At 43.5% G+C, this 14034-nt stretch overlaps 1 protein-coding gene across 5 annotated transcripts in view; it reads left to right on the top strand.

The window, feature by feature from the left end:
• The window catches only part of ATP10B (ATPase phospholipid transporting 10B (putative)), a 280240-nt gene that overhangs the window by 157739 nt on the left and 108467 nt on the right, over window positions 1-14034 (top strand). For 3 of the 5 annotated variants that reach the window (XM_033180385.1, XM_033180386.1, XM_033180387.1), the window contains one exon: window positions 10908-11112. The exons of 1 other annotated variant lie outside the window; for it this stretch is intronic. In XM_033180385.1, coding sequence (XP_033036276.1) covers window positions 10908-11112 — 205 coding nt within the window. Of the gene's footprint in view, window positions 1-10907; window positions 11113-14034 lie in introns of those variants that run through there. One more of the 5 variants, XM_033180389.1, reaches the window with a different exon arrangement.

The following is a 14034-nucleotide window of genomic DNA, read 5'->3' on the forward strand; positions in this document are numbered from 1 at the left end:
TTGAGATGGGCAGTAGGGGCAGGGGTCTTGGTACATTGCCCAGGCTGGTCTAGAACTTGGCTCAAGCTGTTCTCTTGCTTTAAACTCCCAAGTAGGTGGTATTGCAGGCACGCCATCACTTCTGGCCCTAGGTTCTTCTTTTGAAGTTCATCCTCAAGGGCCAGAGAGAGGGTATGACCTTGAGTTAAGAATGCAGGCCTGGGAGGCAGAGGGCTGTAGTCTAGGCCCAGATCTCAGACTATTAATAGCTTAGGAAAGTCATTTAAATATATAGACCTCAGTTTCTACTTTTGCAAAATTTGAGAGTCAGACCAGATCTTGTCCTGTGAGATGCCCTAAGAAAGAACAGAACCCATAGCCAAATAAATTTACCCATTAATAGAATAAAGGTTCTAGAATGACCCTCAGTAAGTAGCCTATCAGTTTTGTTTAACCCAGCTGTCAGTTGAGATGTTCTTTGCCACAGTAGGAGAAACTTCCATTTTAACAGGTTTAAACAATGAAGAGACTTCCTTGGCTTAAGTCACTACAAATGTCCTGAGGTGGAAGGGTGATCAGCATGGTTCAATCAGCATCCTAGATCCATCTCTCACCAGTCCTTTTCATTCAGCCCTCCTCAGCATCATCTTAACTCTCGGGCAGACTTCTCTCATGGCAAGGAAATGGCTGCAGCAGCTCCAGCCCTCACATCTACATGTGATTGTGTACGAAAAGAGAAAGACACTTCTGGTAGCCATCTTGGAAGGTCAAGGAAGCTTACTACTCCCTAGACCCTCTTCACATCTCAGCGGCCTCACATGCTCATCCCTGAACCGGTCCCTAGAGGCAAGAGATGGGATTATACTAACAAGGTTGTAATACCTGAGCCACAGCCCCACCCACAGAGCCCAGCATGAAGTCAGCTTCCCTGAAAGCCTATGGGCCATTCCAGGAAGATGTAAAAGCCAAAGTTTTTTTAAAATGAGAGAGTTTCCAATAGAATGAGGAACAGATGTTGGAGAAGCCACCTCAATGTCCTCAACACTATCACTTTAAAATATTTTTGAGCCTTGACTCTTTGTAAATTGCTTTCCACATATTAACAGGAATATACACATCTTTGGACATTCTATACTATATGTCCCTAAAGTTTTTCCACCTCTGAAGTGGATTGATTCTATGAAAGACCCCAGCAGAGGAAGCTAGGACATGCTATTAAACAGATAAGTGTTAGTTATTATCTTAACTGATGGATGCCAAAAGACATATCCTTTTGCCATATCAAGGACACATGGCAGATGTCAGAAAAAGAATACAAGATCTAACAGGACAATTTTCTTTTCTGGGAAGCAACATAAGAAATTACATCTCATGCCCTAGCCCTATCCATTTTATTTGTTTCACCTCAGATTTACACATTTGAGCAACTGATTTTTTTTTTTCATTTTTGTGCAATTGAATACTAGAGCCCTTGGAATTTTGCTCATGACCTAAGCCCATGCATCATCCAGCCTAGACTTAGGCTGTGAGGAAATGTCTTTTTGCAAACAGCAGAAGCCTTGTTAACAGAATTACAATCCCATTAGAGCATTTTCTTTTAATATAGCAACTGTGTTTGTGGTCTAAAGGTGACCCATTAATCAGATTTATGGAATGACTTCGAGGAGAGATTAGCTTCAGAATTGTATTAGTTTAGTTTCTCCCAGGGCCCAGTTTAATGAATTTAGAAACCATACCAGCAAGAGGTTTGTATTTTTCCATCCAGCTTAGTAAATTTTTATTTGTATTCAGAAAACATGCAGTACAGAGCAGGGAATGGGAACCGGGGGAATCCAGGGTGGTTTTTGTTCCCTAATGTAATGAAACATAAGCCCTCCACAGTTTCAGCAGCTGGTCATTCACTTATTCATCTGTTCAGCAAATATTAATTCAAGACTTAGTGTGTGCATTGTCATGGCAAACCTTATGTGCCCTCAAAGGACTCTCAGTCTAGGGGTCACGAGGAACTTACAAATAGCTACAATGTCCTACCTGCAACGGGACACGGAAGTGCAGAGGATGTGGTGACCCACCCGCCTGCAGGAACCATCAAGGCCAAAGGAAGCTTTCAGTAAAGAGGTAAAACTTCAGGAGAGCCCTGAAGAAGGAGCAACATTTAGCCAGGCAGAGGGAACATATTTCAGCTCACAGCCTGTTCCTGTGTCAATGAAATGTTGTATGGGTGGGTTTTGCTGGTATTAGAAAGACCAGGACCAAGAAATGATAGAAACTTAGGGGAAGAATAATACAGGTTAGATTTTTTTTTTAAATCTGACTTTTTACCGAGACTTAGAGCATCTCTCTTCTGTAAGTCAGGCATCTGCTACAATAAACAGCTTTCTGACAGTGTAGTACCGAGGGCCTAGTCTGGCCTGCAACCTGTTTTCTTTTGTCTGTGAGTTGCCTTTTGCACCCGTGTCCTCAGGAAAACCTAGAAGGGAGGAAGCCAGAGGTCCTGATCCTGGTTATGTCACTAATTAACTACATGACCTAAATGAAGCCACTTAAGCAGTTGGGGACCCATGTGTCTCATCTTTAAATAGTGATCATGATATCTCTCTGGCATATTTTGTGAAAAGGTGTTAAGATGACATGCAAGAGGGCTTGAAAATAAAGAAGCTACAGAAATAAACTTCAAAATGCAATGCCACAGGGTGAGTAAAGCAATGACCTTACTGGATGCTTGGCATGGAGGGCTTAGACATGGGACCTGGGCTTTTCCCAGAGTTGCCATTTACCAAATGTGTAGCCTATATAGATATTTGATCACTAGAGCCTCCATTTCAACCTATATAAAATGGGGCCCATACTAGCACCTAACTCCCAGGGTCACGTGGATCCAATGAGATTATCTTTATAAATTGTTTAGCTCAGTGCCGGCACTGTAAGTAGTACTAAGTAATTTTTTTTTTTTTTTGAGCCCAGGCTGGAGTGCAATGGTGCAATCTTGACTCACTCCAACCTCTGTCTCCCAGGCTGGGGATTCTCCTGCCTCAGCCTCCCGAGTAGCTGGGATTACAGGCATGCACCACCATGTCCAGCTAATTTTTGTATTTTTTGTAGAGATGAGGTTTCACCATATTGACCAGGCTGATCTCAAACTCCTGACCTCAAGTGGTCCTCCCACTTCGGTCAGTCTCCCAAAGTGCTGGTATTATGGCGTGAGGCCTGGCCAGTAATTTTTTTTTTTTTTTTTGTATTTCCAATCATCTCAAGCTTAATTTTTTCAATGCCAACGCCAGCCTGAGTCTTCATCTTTTTTGCTGTGTGTCCTACACATACAAGGGTGGAATTGCTAGTTTTATTGGTAAAAGCCAAGGACATTCACTGAGCCACAGATACCAGTGGACAGGGTTATAATGATTTAAAAGCAAAATCTATGCTTTGCGCTCTCATTTTTTCCTGCTAGTCTGTGTGGCAGGATTTTAAAATCTGAATTTAGCAGACCTCTCTAGGGGTTAGCCGTCTTTCTTTCCTTTCTATCCACAGCACACTTGAACATACCCACACCAAAATTTAGATTCAGGAAAAGGATGTAAGTGGCCTCATCTGACTCACAGCCTCAGCACTTGGTCCAACTCAACTTCTTAACATAGACTCTACATTAGTATATCGTATTTGTACAGCTGTTAATAAAGCTGCAGTTTGGTACTAACATTTCCTCTGAATAATAGCCCTCAAGGAAACCCCCAAAGCAGATGAACTGATTGACCAGGCAGAATTTAAGCTTTACCAGGGCTATTTGAACATCAAAATACAGTCACAAGCCTATCTTCACCCTAAAACTATATTCTGGGGCTGCTGCAGGTATTACATGAGTTACTGCTTGTAAAAGGCTTAGCTTTGTGCCTGGCATCCTGTGGCACTCATAAAATGTTAGCTTAAACATTGCTAAGGAGAGTTTGATAGCCTTGATAGGCAGAAGAAGTCATCATGAGCTTAACCCAAGAGGAGTAAGAAAGAATGACCACTGGCTGGAGTTTGGAACTGCATGAAAGAAGACAAAAAAAATCTTTAACCATAGAACTTGACTCCAAGCTCTAATAATATAACAAAATGGGCCTCAGGGAGGACTCTGAAAAATGCAGACAACAGAAAAACATCCATTATCATTTGAAGCCTGGCTATGAAAAGTGCCATTGGCTGGACTTACAGACCAGCAGATCATTGCATCCAGCCCTCAGGCCTTTGCTCTGCACTTGGCACCAACAAACCAGGCTCCTTTCTGTGGCATCCATTTTGCAGGTGCCCACGTTACTCCCACTGCCTCACCCTGTGCTCACAGAAGGCCATACACCATTTGGGCCAATTCAGCTTGTCATTTCAGGAGAGAATGTTTTAGGTCGTCCCCAAAACTCACTGAGTGGGAGAGTCATAAAACAAGAATTCAGGTATCCCTGCTGCTCTGCACTCTTGTCATCAGGCATGATTTTTATGTCCACGGGTGAGGATTTATGGCCTCTGTTTTGCCATTAAGGAAATTGGAATTCCAAAAGGTGAGGCTCCTGTTCTCAACCCAGCCTCTGCTAGGTTTATGTCACCTTCTTCTGAGGCTCAATCAGCTTCTTGCCTCACTCCAAAACAGAGCCACGAGACCATGCTGAGCCATGTCGCTCCCACCACCATCACTCATCTGTCCTTGTAGACACACCTGTGTGACCTTATGCGCGTTAGATAACTTTCTGAGCCTGTTTCATCATCTGTGAAATAGGGATAATGATAACAATAAAAGCTATTTCATTACTAGGCAGCTAACCTTTAATAGAGGTTAAATGCTGGGTTCCTTATAGGTACTCAATACATGTAAGCTAATAATTTAATTTATCATTATTAGAAGTCTCCACTAGGGTATCTATAACAACAAAAAAGATAGATGTTAAAATGGCCAAAGGTTATGAAAAACTGCCTTTCTACTACCTGTATTCAAGAAAAACATACACGGAATCAATTGATATTTACTGAACACTCCCCCATATGCTAAACACTATACCCAACTCTGTGTGCATATAGAAATATAAGACCCAGGATCATTGCAGCTCTTAGCAAGCTTCTTACATACTTTAAAATGGAAGATGCACACAACAATTAGGAAATAGGATGCTAATATGCAGGGAAGTGTGGCAACAAGATGTGCACCATCGTGTCCAGTGCCCAGGATTGAAAAGAGAAAGGCAGCATTTGGATCTGCAGGCGTTAAAGGATGAGCATTTGGGAGACAATTCATGATCTTGAATACCCCCAATCTGAAGAATTGTACCCTGTGGCTATGACCTTGCTGGATGGCACCTGCGACTTCTGTGTCTTCTGAAGTACAGTGTTTCCATGGCCATCACTGGTGACATTCTACGTGCAGTTCTGCTTTCTTTACTGCCACCACATGGTCAGAAAGGTCAGGAGTAGGTTATCCCCAGACCTGGGGCTTCAAACATCCTCCCAGTATAAAGAACTTTATACTGTATTAATGTAACCCAAATGTTCAAGCCCTCACTAGCTTCTGGGTATGAATGAAGTCGCATTAACAAAAACGTCCCAATGACGTGCCATTCAGCTCTAATCTGCTTACTTAAGACTTCAGTCCTCCCACCCTAATCCTCAACTCTCCACAGATATATCTAGAGATTCTCAGATTGGTAAATATTACATGTGTCCTCCACTATTTCTAGCCCAGCCAGGGGTCCTGGTCACCCCCTTCCCCCCACCCCCTGCCGCTTCTCTGGCCTCAGCTGTTTCTTTCTGGTGCTTCCTTGAGCCCTGCAAGTCTAATCCACCTCCCCAACCCCATTGTGATCTGTAGGTCACACAGGTTGTAAGCAGGGAAACCAGGATTCAAAGCCTCTCTCGATCCCTATGCTGCAGTCATTCCCTCCGGCATTCCTCTCTCACCCTGGGTTAGCGACATGGCACTGAGCATTCTGGGCTGGCATTTGAGCTTCCTAAAGGACAGCCCAGGTCAGCTCATCATCCTCTGTGGAGTGGGAAGTTCTGCAAGATAACTAATACTTCTGACAAATCCCCTCTACACTAGTTGCCTGAAACTCTTTTAATAAAATCCAGATACTTGAGAAATGGAGCCTTCAGCATCCTCTCCTCCCTCTGTTTTCCCTTTGACCCGCTCCCCGATGGCATCCAGCTGGCATCCTCTTAATAATCCCTATCTCCTCTCAGAAAGCCATTTAGCACTGCACTAGTTAATTTTCCTCGTGGCAGAATCTGCCAGATGGAGTCATCGTCCCAGGACATGTTGATTTGTCTGATTTTTAAACAGCAGTGAACATCGCATAAAACTAAAATAGCAGTCATTCCCAGGTGTGGACCCACTAGCAGGGGGACAATCCAGCGTGTGTGTATGTGTCCACCTGGGGCAGCTGTTTCAAACAGGGTGGATTAATGAGAGCATGACTTCTGCTGGCAGGTCCTGGCCAGCTGCTGGTCTCCCCTGGGCTTCACTCAATGCAGGAGCATGCTGCTTTTCTGCATCAGCAGGATTCAGCCAGTCATCACCTCCCCTGACTGAACCCCCTTGGGCTGTGTGCATCCCTGACTTTTCTGCAGACATGGTCCTGACAGTGGAGGAGACAAAGTGGACACTAGAGATTCAAGAGACCAGCATAAAGTGGCCCAGGGCAAGAAGGAAATGCCCCTGATCTCATTTTTTAATCCCTAAAATTCCTACAAAATGTGCCTCTGATTCCGTAACATAACTAAGTTTAGTTACTATAAATAAAATTCTTCAAATTTTTTACCAGCCAAACTACTAAACTGTTTCCCCTAATTTCTTTTTTAATGAATGCCCCCAAAGTCATATGGATCTCATAGCTTTATTATTCCTAGATGCCTACCAGGGTATCCTGGAGGTATGTGTGCTTCTGTTTGAGAAGAGCTTCCCTGGAACTGGGCAATCTCTGTCTCCGGGAAGGTAAACCCACAAAAGGGACTGAGAATATTTCTTCACCACTGCAGGCGATCCTAAGGAAGAGAGGATTATGTCTAAAGGAAAGACAGACAATTATGACCAGTGCAGCAGTGACCTCCTTGGGATCCAGCAAGTAATGTAAAGAAGAGAGAGACTAGTCTGACTTACCACTTGTGGGTGGCTCCATTGATACTTAATGACAGGACTTGACAGCGCAATACTCCAGCCCAGCTCATAGAAGTGAGAGCTCGGAAAAACACATATGCCATAAACTCCTCTCCATGGCACTCCATCTTCCAGCACCTTTATAACCTACATCCTAGAATAAGCAGTGCAGTCCTTTATTACAAAGGGGAAAATTGAGATTCAGTGTTCACGGGTGGAGGTGCGTTGGCCTTGCCTTTGATATGCCTCTGTATGCAGATACTGGCCAACTAGTATTTACCAAAACCTTCAAAACTGGTGTGCTCTGAGAAGGTTGGCGATCAGGATTTCTCAGAATGGAAGGTATTCTCCCTGAATCCAATCTCAAATACTGGGAAGAATGCTGAAATTATAGCAATCAGCTGATACCCCACATCCCCAAAGGCATTATCCAGTAGGACACAGAAGCAAAAGGAGGGGGAAAAAAAAGAGAAAGACAAGACAGAATGAGTGATACATTCTTTGTTCCTTGGGACAATTTTGCTATAATATTTAAGAACATTTTAAAACACTCTCTCAAAAAGAAAAAAGAAAACCCATCTCTCCTTCACCCTGTGAGATTCTTTTCTCACAGAGAGTATGGACCATTCCAGTGCCTATAAGCAGCCTTATACTTGGATATTTAATGGGTTTTCTCGGGGCTACTTTGAAGAAAAAAAATATCATCCCCTGAGTCAGCAGAGAGACCATGAAGTCTTTGACAGTTACAATGGCACTCTTAGTGAAGGAGTTTCCACCCTAAGTATATAAATAAACAACCCAGATGTTTAAATAATCGAATGTGTTTCCAAAATGGCACAGGGAAACAAATCTGGGGTGACTGCCCCTATTCTTCATAGAAAATAAAAGTGAGGGCTGGGGGTGATGGGGATAGTTAATGGACACCAAAAAACAAAACAAAGCAAAACAAAATAGTTAGAATGATTAAGACCTAGTATGTGATAGCACAACAGGGTGACTATAGTCAATAATAATGCAATTATATATTTTTAAATAACTAAATGAATATAATTGGATTGTTTGTAACACAAAGGATAAATGCTTGAGGGGATAGATACCCTGTTTTCCATGATGTGATTATTACACATGGCATGCCTGTATCAAAGCATCTCATGTACCCCATAAATATATATACCAACTATGTACCCACAAAAATTTAAAGGAAAAGTGATGTGGGTGGAGTGGAAGCACAGAACGAGCTGATCAACTGAAAGGTGCTTGGAAACCTGTCATGTGCTTTCGCATGTAAGGAGGAATTATTACTAAAATGCTACAGATACATCACCCCCAAAATCCTCAGATTTTGGGGTCTCAGAGGGGTCTCAACAGTCATTTGGATGACATTTAACTGTGTCTGCGGCACTGAGCTCCCAGAGCGGCGGGGCAGTTCCGCAGAACCCTGGGTTCTTTCGAGTTCTAAAGTTGCTCCCCAATTCCAATGCCCCTGTTTATTTTATAGACTTGGCCTTCCAAATGGAAGCACCTTTATTTCAGGGGGCTGGGGAATCCTTCTAAGAAGATCTTTTATAACCAGGAAGATTAGATCTTAGAAAGACTTGTCTGAGGTTCTCTAGAGGGCCTCTAGGAAGGGAGGGAGACACCAAAACCCTCTTCCTCCTCAGGGACTTTTGTGATGTCAAAGGAGAAAAGTGGAATTCTATTCACGATTCTTTCTCTGTGGAAGAGTAGACGTGTCATGCCCAGTGCAGCTCAGATTCCAGCAGAAACAGAAACAAGAACATGCCCAGAGGCGCTCAGCATCAGTGGAGAAGCCCAGCAAAGGAAAGCCTGCCTCTCCATGTCTGGCTGCCTTCAGAGGCACCCAGCTTCAAGTCAGCTGGGCTCAGTTAGAAAGACCACATGTGGGATATTAGTTTGGTTTCAAATCCCACATTTAAAGCGGGACATTTCCAAATGCAGACAGATGAGCCCACACCTCCGGAACAGATCGTGAAACTGTGTCACATGAGGAATAATTGAGGGCACCTGGAAAGTTAAATTTGGCTTGGCATGCCCGAAAGTCTTCATGGGACACCTGATGAATGCCTTAAAATATTTAAAGAAGGGTGGAAGATGGAATAGACCATATTACCTGGAAGAGCAGAACTGTTTAAATATTTGGTTAAGGCAGAAGAAAGGCTTTCTGAAATGAGAGCTCTTTGAAAATAGAAGAGGTGGCTCACGCCTGTAATCCCAGCACTTTGGGAGGCCAAGGCAGGAGGATCACTTGAGGTCAGGAGTTTGAGACCAGCCTGGCCAATATGGTGAAACCCCATCTCTACTAAAAATATAAAAATTAGCTGGGCATGGTGGCGAGCACCTGTAATACCAGCTACTCAGGAAGCTGAGGCAGGAGAATCACTTGACCCCAGGAGGCAGAGGTTGCAGTGAGCCAATATCATGCCACTGCACTCCAGCCTGGGCAACAGAGCAAGACTCCGTCTAAAAAAAAAAAAAAAAAGGATGCATTGGATGCATTGCCTTGAGAAGTGTGGAGTTCCTTAGCTGGAGGTAGGAAGGCTGAGGCTGTGGTACCACCTGCAGGGAGACAGTATACCCAAGCAGTAAAAACTGTGGGCTTTGGTGTCAGGCTGGACCCAGGTTCAGGTTCCAGCTCTGTTTTTGTGACGACTTTGAAAAATTTCTTTTTGACCCCCAATTACCTCATTTGTGAAATGAGTATAATAATATCTACTTCTGTGGGTTATTATGCAAAGTAAATGAAATGTGAATTAACACGAGTGCTTGGCAGGTAAGAAATGCTAAATGTGTCATTGTTCCTGTCACTAGTATTATCTCAGCTTGATAAATTGGATAGGAAGATAAAATAATTTCCTCAGATTTCCTCAGATTTCTTCGGCCCTCTAATTCCACAGTTACTGTGAGGTCTCATTTCGTCAAAACTCCTGATAGCATCTTCCTAATTTCCTGACTGCCCAGAGTGTTCAGTTTCAGTGTGGCTCTGGATCTTCCTGGACAGTGGCAGATATCCTCGCCTTTCCTATTCTCACTCTCCTTATAATCAAAAACAATCTTTCCCAAATCCCAGTTCCTTGAAACTCTATTTTCATTGGTAATAAGCGGCTATTCTGGTAAATGGTGGATATTAAAAGTAGTACCACATTAATATGACAACACAGTTACCTTCTCTTTTAAAATTTTTCTCTTGTAAGGAAGCAAGGGCTGAACACAGGACTTGGTCAAGAACTGGCTGTCAGGAAAAATTCTAAATGTTCATAAGAACAGATTTTGTTTTGTTGTTTTGTGTTTTGTTTTGTTTTGTTTGAGACAGAGTCTTGCTCTGTCTCCCAGCCCGGAGTGCAGAGGCGTAATCTCAGCTCACTGCAACCTCCACCGCCCAGGTTCAAGCGATTCTCATGCCTCAGCCTCCTGAGCAGCTGGGACTACAGGCACACGCCATCACACCCAGCTAATTTTTGTATTTTTAGTAGAGACAAGGTTTCACCATATTGGCCAGGCTGGTCTCGAACTCCTGACCTCATGATCCATCCACCTCAGCCTCCCAAAAATGCTGGGATTACAGATGTGAGACACCATGCCCAAAGACAGATCTGTACTAATGAGATTCTGTAGGTTATGCCTGGCTATTCTAGAGAGATTATGAGGTGGTCATTCAGGAGTAAGGTAGAATACAAGGCAATCTCATGACAGGCTGACTTGGTGGATAGTTAGGTGCTGGTGGGACCTTCCTCTATTCTCCCATTAGTTGAAACTTAAAGCTCACTCAGACCCCGTCTTTGTCTCACCCAAGAAAAGAGCAGACCTACGTGCAGAAGTGCTGGAAGGATGTGCGCGTGGGAGACTTCATCCAAATGAAATGCAACGAGATTGTCCCAGCAGACATACTCCTCCTTTTTTCCTCGGACCCCAGCGGGATATGCCATCTGGAAACTGCCAGCTTGGATGGAGAGACAAACCTCAAGCAAAGACGTGTGGTGAAGGGCTTCTCACAGCAGGTAGAGCTCTTTCTAAGATCTTCAGTGGTAAAGTCAAATACAGGAAGCAAGCCTATCCTACCGGAAAACTGAACTAAACCTAGTGGGTAGAGGGGAAAGTAGTAGATGCTTCCTTTTCCCTAGCACTTTAGATACGCCAAATCCTACCAGCAGCCCTCTGAGATGGATATTATCTGCATATCACAGATGAGGAAACTGAGGCTTAGGGAATTTAAATAACTTGCTGAAGGCCTCAGAGTTTCTAAATGGGGATCCACTCTGTTCAATTGAGGAAGCTATACTCTCTGCTCTGAACCGAGGAGTCTAATGTCTGTTCCATTATCCCTGGGACCAACTCCTCTTCTGTGCTCATCCAATCCCAATTCACTCTGCCCAGCTCAGCCCTAGCAATCTCTCCTGCCACTAATCCTCATACTCCTCCTGCCCCTCCTAAATTGCAGCAAGGTATCATTAACTATGTTTCCATTCGTATATTCCTTAACTTCTCAATAGGGCTGAAGCCTCCTTGAGGGCAGAGAGAGATCACTGATACTTTTTTTTTTTTTTTTTAAGAGACTGGGTTTCCACTGGGTGCGATGGCTCAAACCTGTAATCCCAGCACTTTGGCAGGCCGAGGCAGTTGGATCACTTGAGGTCAAGAGTGCAAGACCATCCTGGCCAACATGGTGAAACGCTGTCTCTACTAAAAATTAAAAAAATAGCCAGGGTGGTGGCAGGTACCTGTAGTCCCAGCTACTTGGGAGGTTGAAGCAGTAGAATCGCTTGAACCCAGGAGGCAGAGGTTGCAGTGAACCAAGATCACACCACTGCACTCCAGCCTGGGCAATAAAGTGAGACTCTGTCTCAAAAAAAAAAAGAGAGAGAGACTGGCTCTCAGTCTGTCACCCAGACTGGAGTGCAGTGGCATTGACACTTTTGTTTAATCCCCACCCCTTCATAAACGGTACCTCAGACATCATGGAGAAATCATGATTGTTTGGTGGGTAAAAGCTCAGGCTCTGGGGTCTGACGGAGATGGGTTCAAAGCCCAGGTCCCACCACTCATCAGCCATCTCACTTGGGCAAGTTACTATCCTCTCACACCTTGGTTCCCTCATCTGGAAAATGGGGACAAAAATAGTTCCCTTTCCATAGGGTAGTTTTGACGACTAAATGGTAGGTACATGACTTACTTAGCATGAAGATAGGCACATAGTAAAAGACCAGTGAACAGTTGGTATTAATATCAGTGCTTTCATAGGCAATATGTGTTGACTGACTGAAGCCGGGTGTGATATTCCAATTTGCAATTAAAATTCTCCTTGTGGGAGTTGATTTCCAATATGGTCCCTTTCTTTAACCAGGGAAAAGAGTACAATTTTATCACTTTTCTTCATTCTGCCAGCCTTTGGCTGGGGAGAAATTGAATGAGTCAGAGGATCTAGGAGAAGGAAGGCAAATGATTTATTCCTCAGAGATCCTCATGAGCTAGAGTGCAGTTTTCCAGACTCAAACTTCTCAAAGTCAGTTTTTAAGTTGTATTAGCAAGGGTCATTGTACCTTGCCTTGCCTCTCTCTAAGCACCTGATAAACAGTTCTCGTAAAACCCTCTTTGTGTGATTGATTTGGTCCTCAGAAGCCTGTTTTCTCGTGCATATCTTGGGAATAATAATAGCTATCCCATGGTTTTGCTATGAAATTCAAATGGTATAAGGAAAGTAAAGAACAGAATAAAGAGTTTGCTACCCAAGAGACTCACAATAAATGGGAACCATTGCTGCTACCGAGGCTGCAGTTGCCACCACTGGAAATGGAAACCACCACCACCCACTGTAGATCAGCAGGCCTACTGGTCTCCAGGCTCTGAGTCGATCACTGAGCAGCGGCCCTGTCTCCGAGTTTGCTCACCCTCTGCTGATTACAGCCACATTTGCTGAATCACCCTAGGGTTTGCAAAAAGGCAGGGTGAGATCTGGTCTAAGTTCACTGAGTCATTCTAGACAAGCAATAACAATCTATTTCTGAGTTCAGAACTCTGTAGCCTGCCCTTTGACCAGAGGCTTTCAAATCTTTTCAACAGTAACAATAAGAAATATATAAAATATTACAAACACACACTCATGCACTTGCATGTGTGTATGTGCACATGGGTATTTAGTATGTAAGAATGACACCTTAGCCTGACCACATGCAAGGCACTCTGAGACTTTATATGCTATTCTACCTTTTTTTTTCCTTTTTTTTTTTTTTTTTTTGGACAGAGTCTCGCTCTGTTACCCAAGCCAGAGTACAGTGGCACAATCTCTGCTCAGTGCAATCTATGCCTATCGGGTTCAAGTGATTCTCCCACCTCAGCCTCCTGAGTAGCTGGGATTACAGGCAAGCACTACCACACCCAGCTAATTTTTTTTTTTGTATTTTTAGTAGAGAGAGAGTTTTCACCATGTTGGCCAGGTTGGTCTTGAACTCCTGACCTGAAGTGATCCACCTGCCTTGGCCTCCCAAAATGTGGGGATTACAGGTGTGATCCCTGGTGCCTGGCCTATTCTACCTTTTTTTTTTTTTTTTTTTTTTGAGTTCTAGGAGCAGTAAAACTTATAAATCTACCCTTAGCCTCCCTACCCCAACATGTTTATCTAATTCTGAATCTTTCTTACTCTCTCTCTGGCAGTCATTTCAGTGTTGTTTCATTTCAACAAGTGACTTTTCTTTTTGTCTTTGGCAGCAGTTCCCAAACTGCGTTTTGCATATTAATTAGTCAGATAGTTTGGGATGTAGTTGGAATGAAGAGTCAGGTAAAAGGGACATTCACACTCCAGTGCTATAGACCAGTCAATTTAATAAGTCTCTCCAACTCTAACCCTCAGTTCTCACAGATCACTTGCTGAGATGATTTACAAAAAGAAAAACAAAAAGAGAGAGATAAATTCCTATGCGAAAGGA

The sequence above is a fragment of the Trachypithecus francoisi genome, unplaced genomic scaffold (assembly GCF_009764315.1).
Source record: "Trachypithecus francoisi isolate TF-2019V2 unplaced genomic scaffold, Tfra_2.0 Lachesis_group2, whole genome shotgun sequence".
Classification (NCBI taxonomy): domain Eukaryota; kingdom Metazoa; phylum Chordata; class Mammalia; order Primates; family Cercopithecidae; genus Trachypithecus; species Trachypithecus francoisi.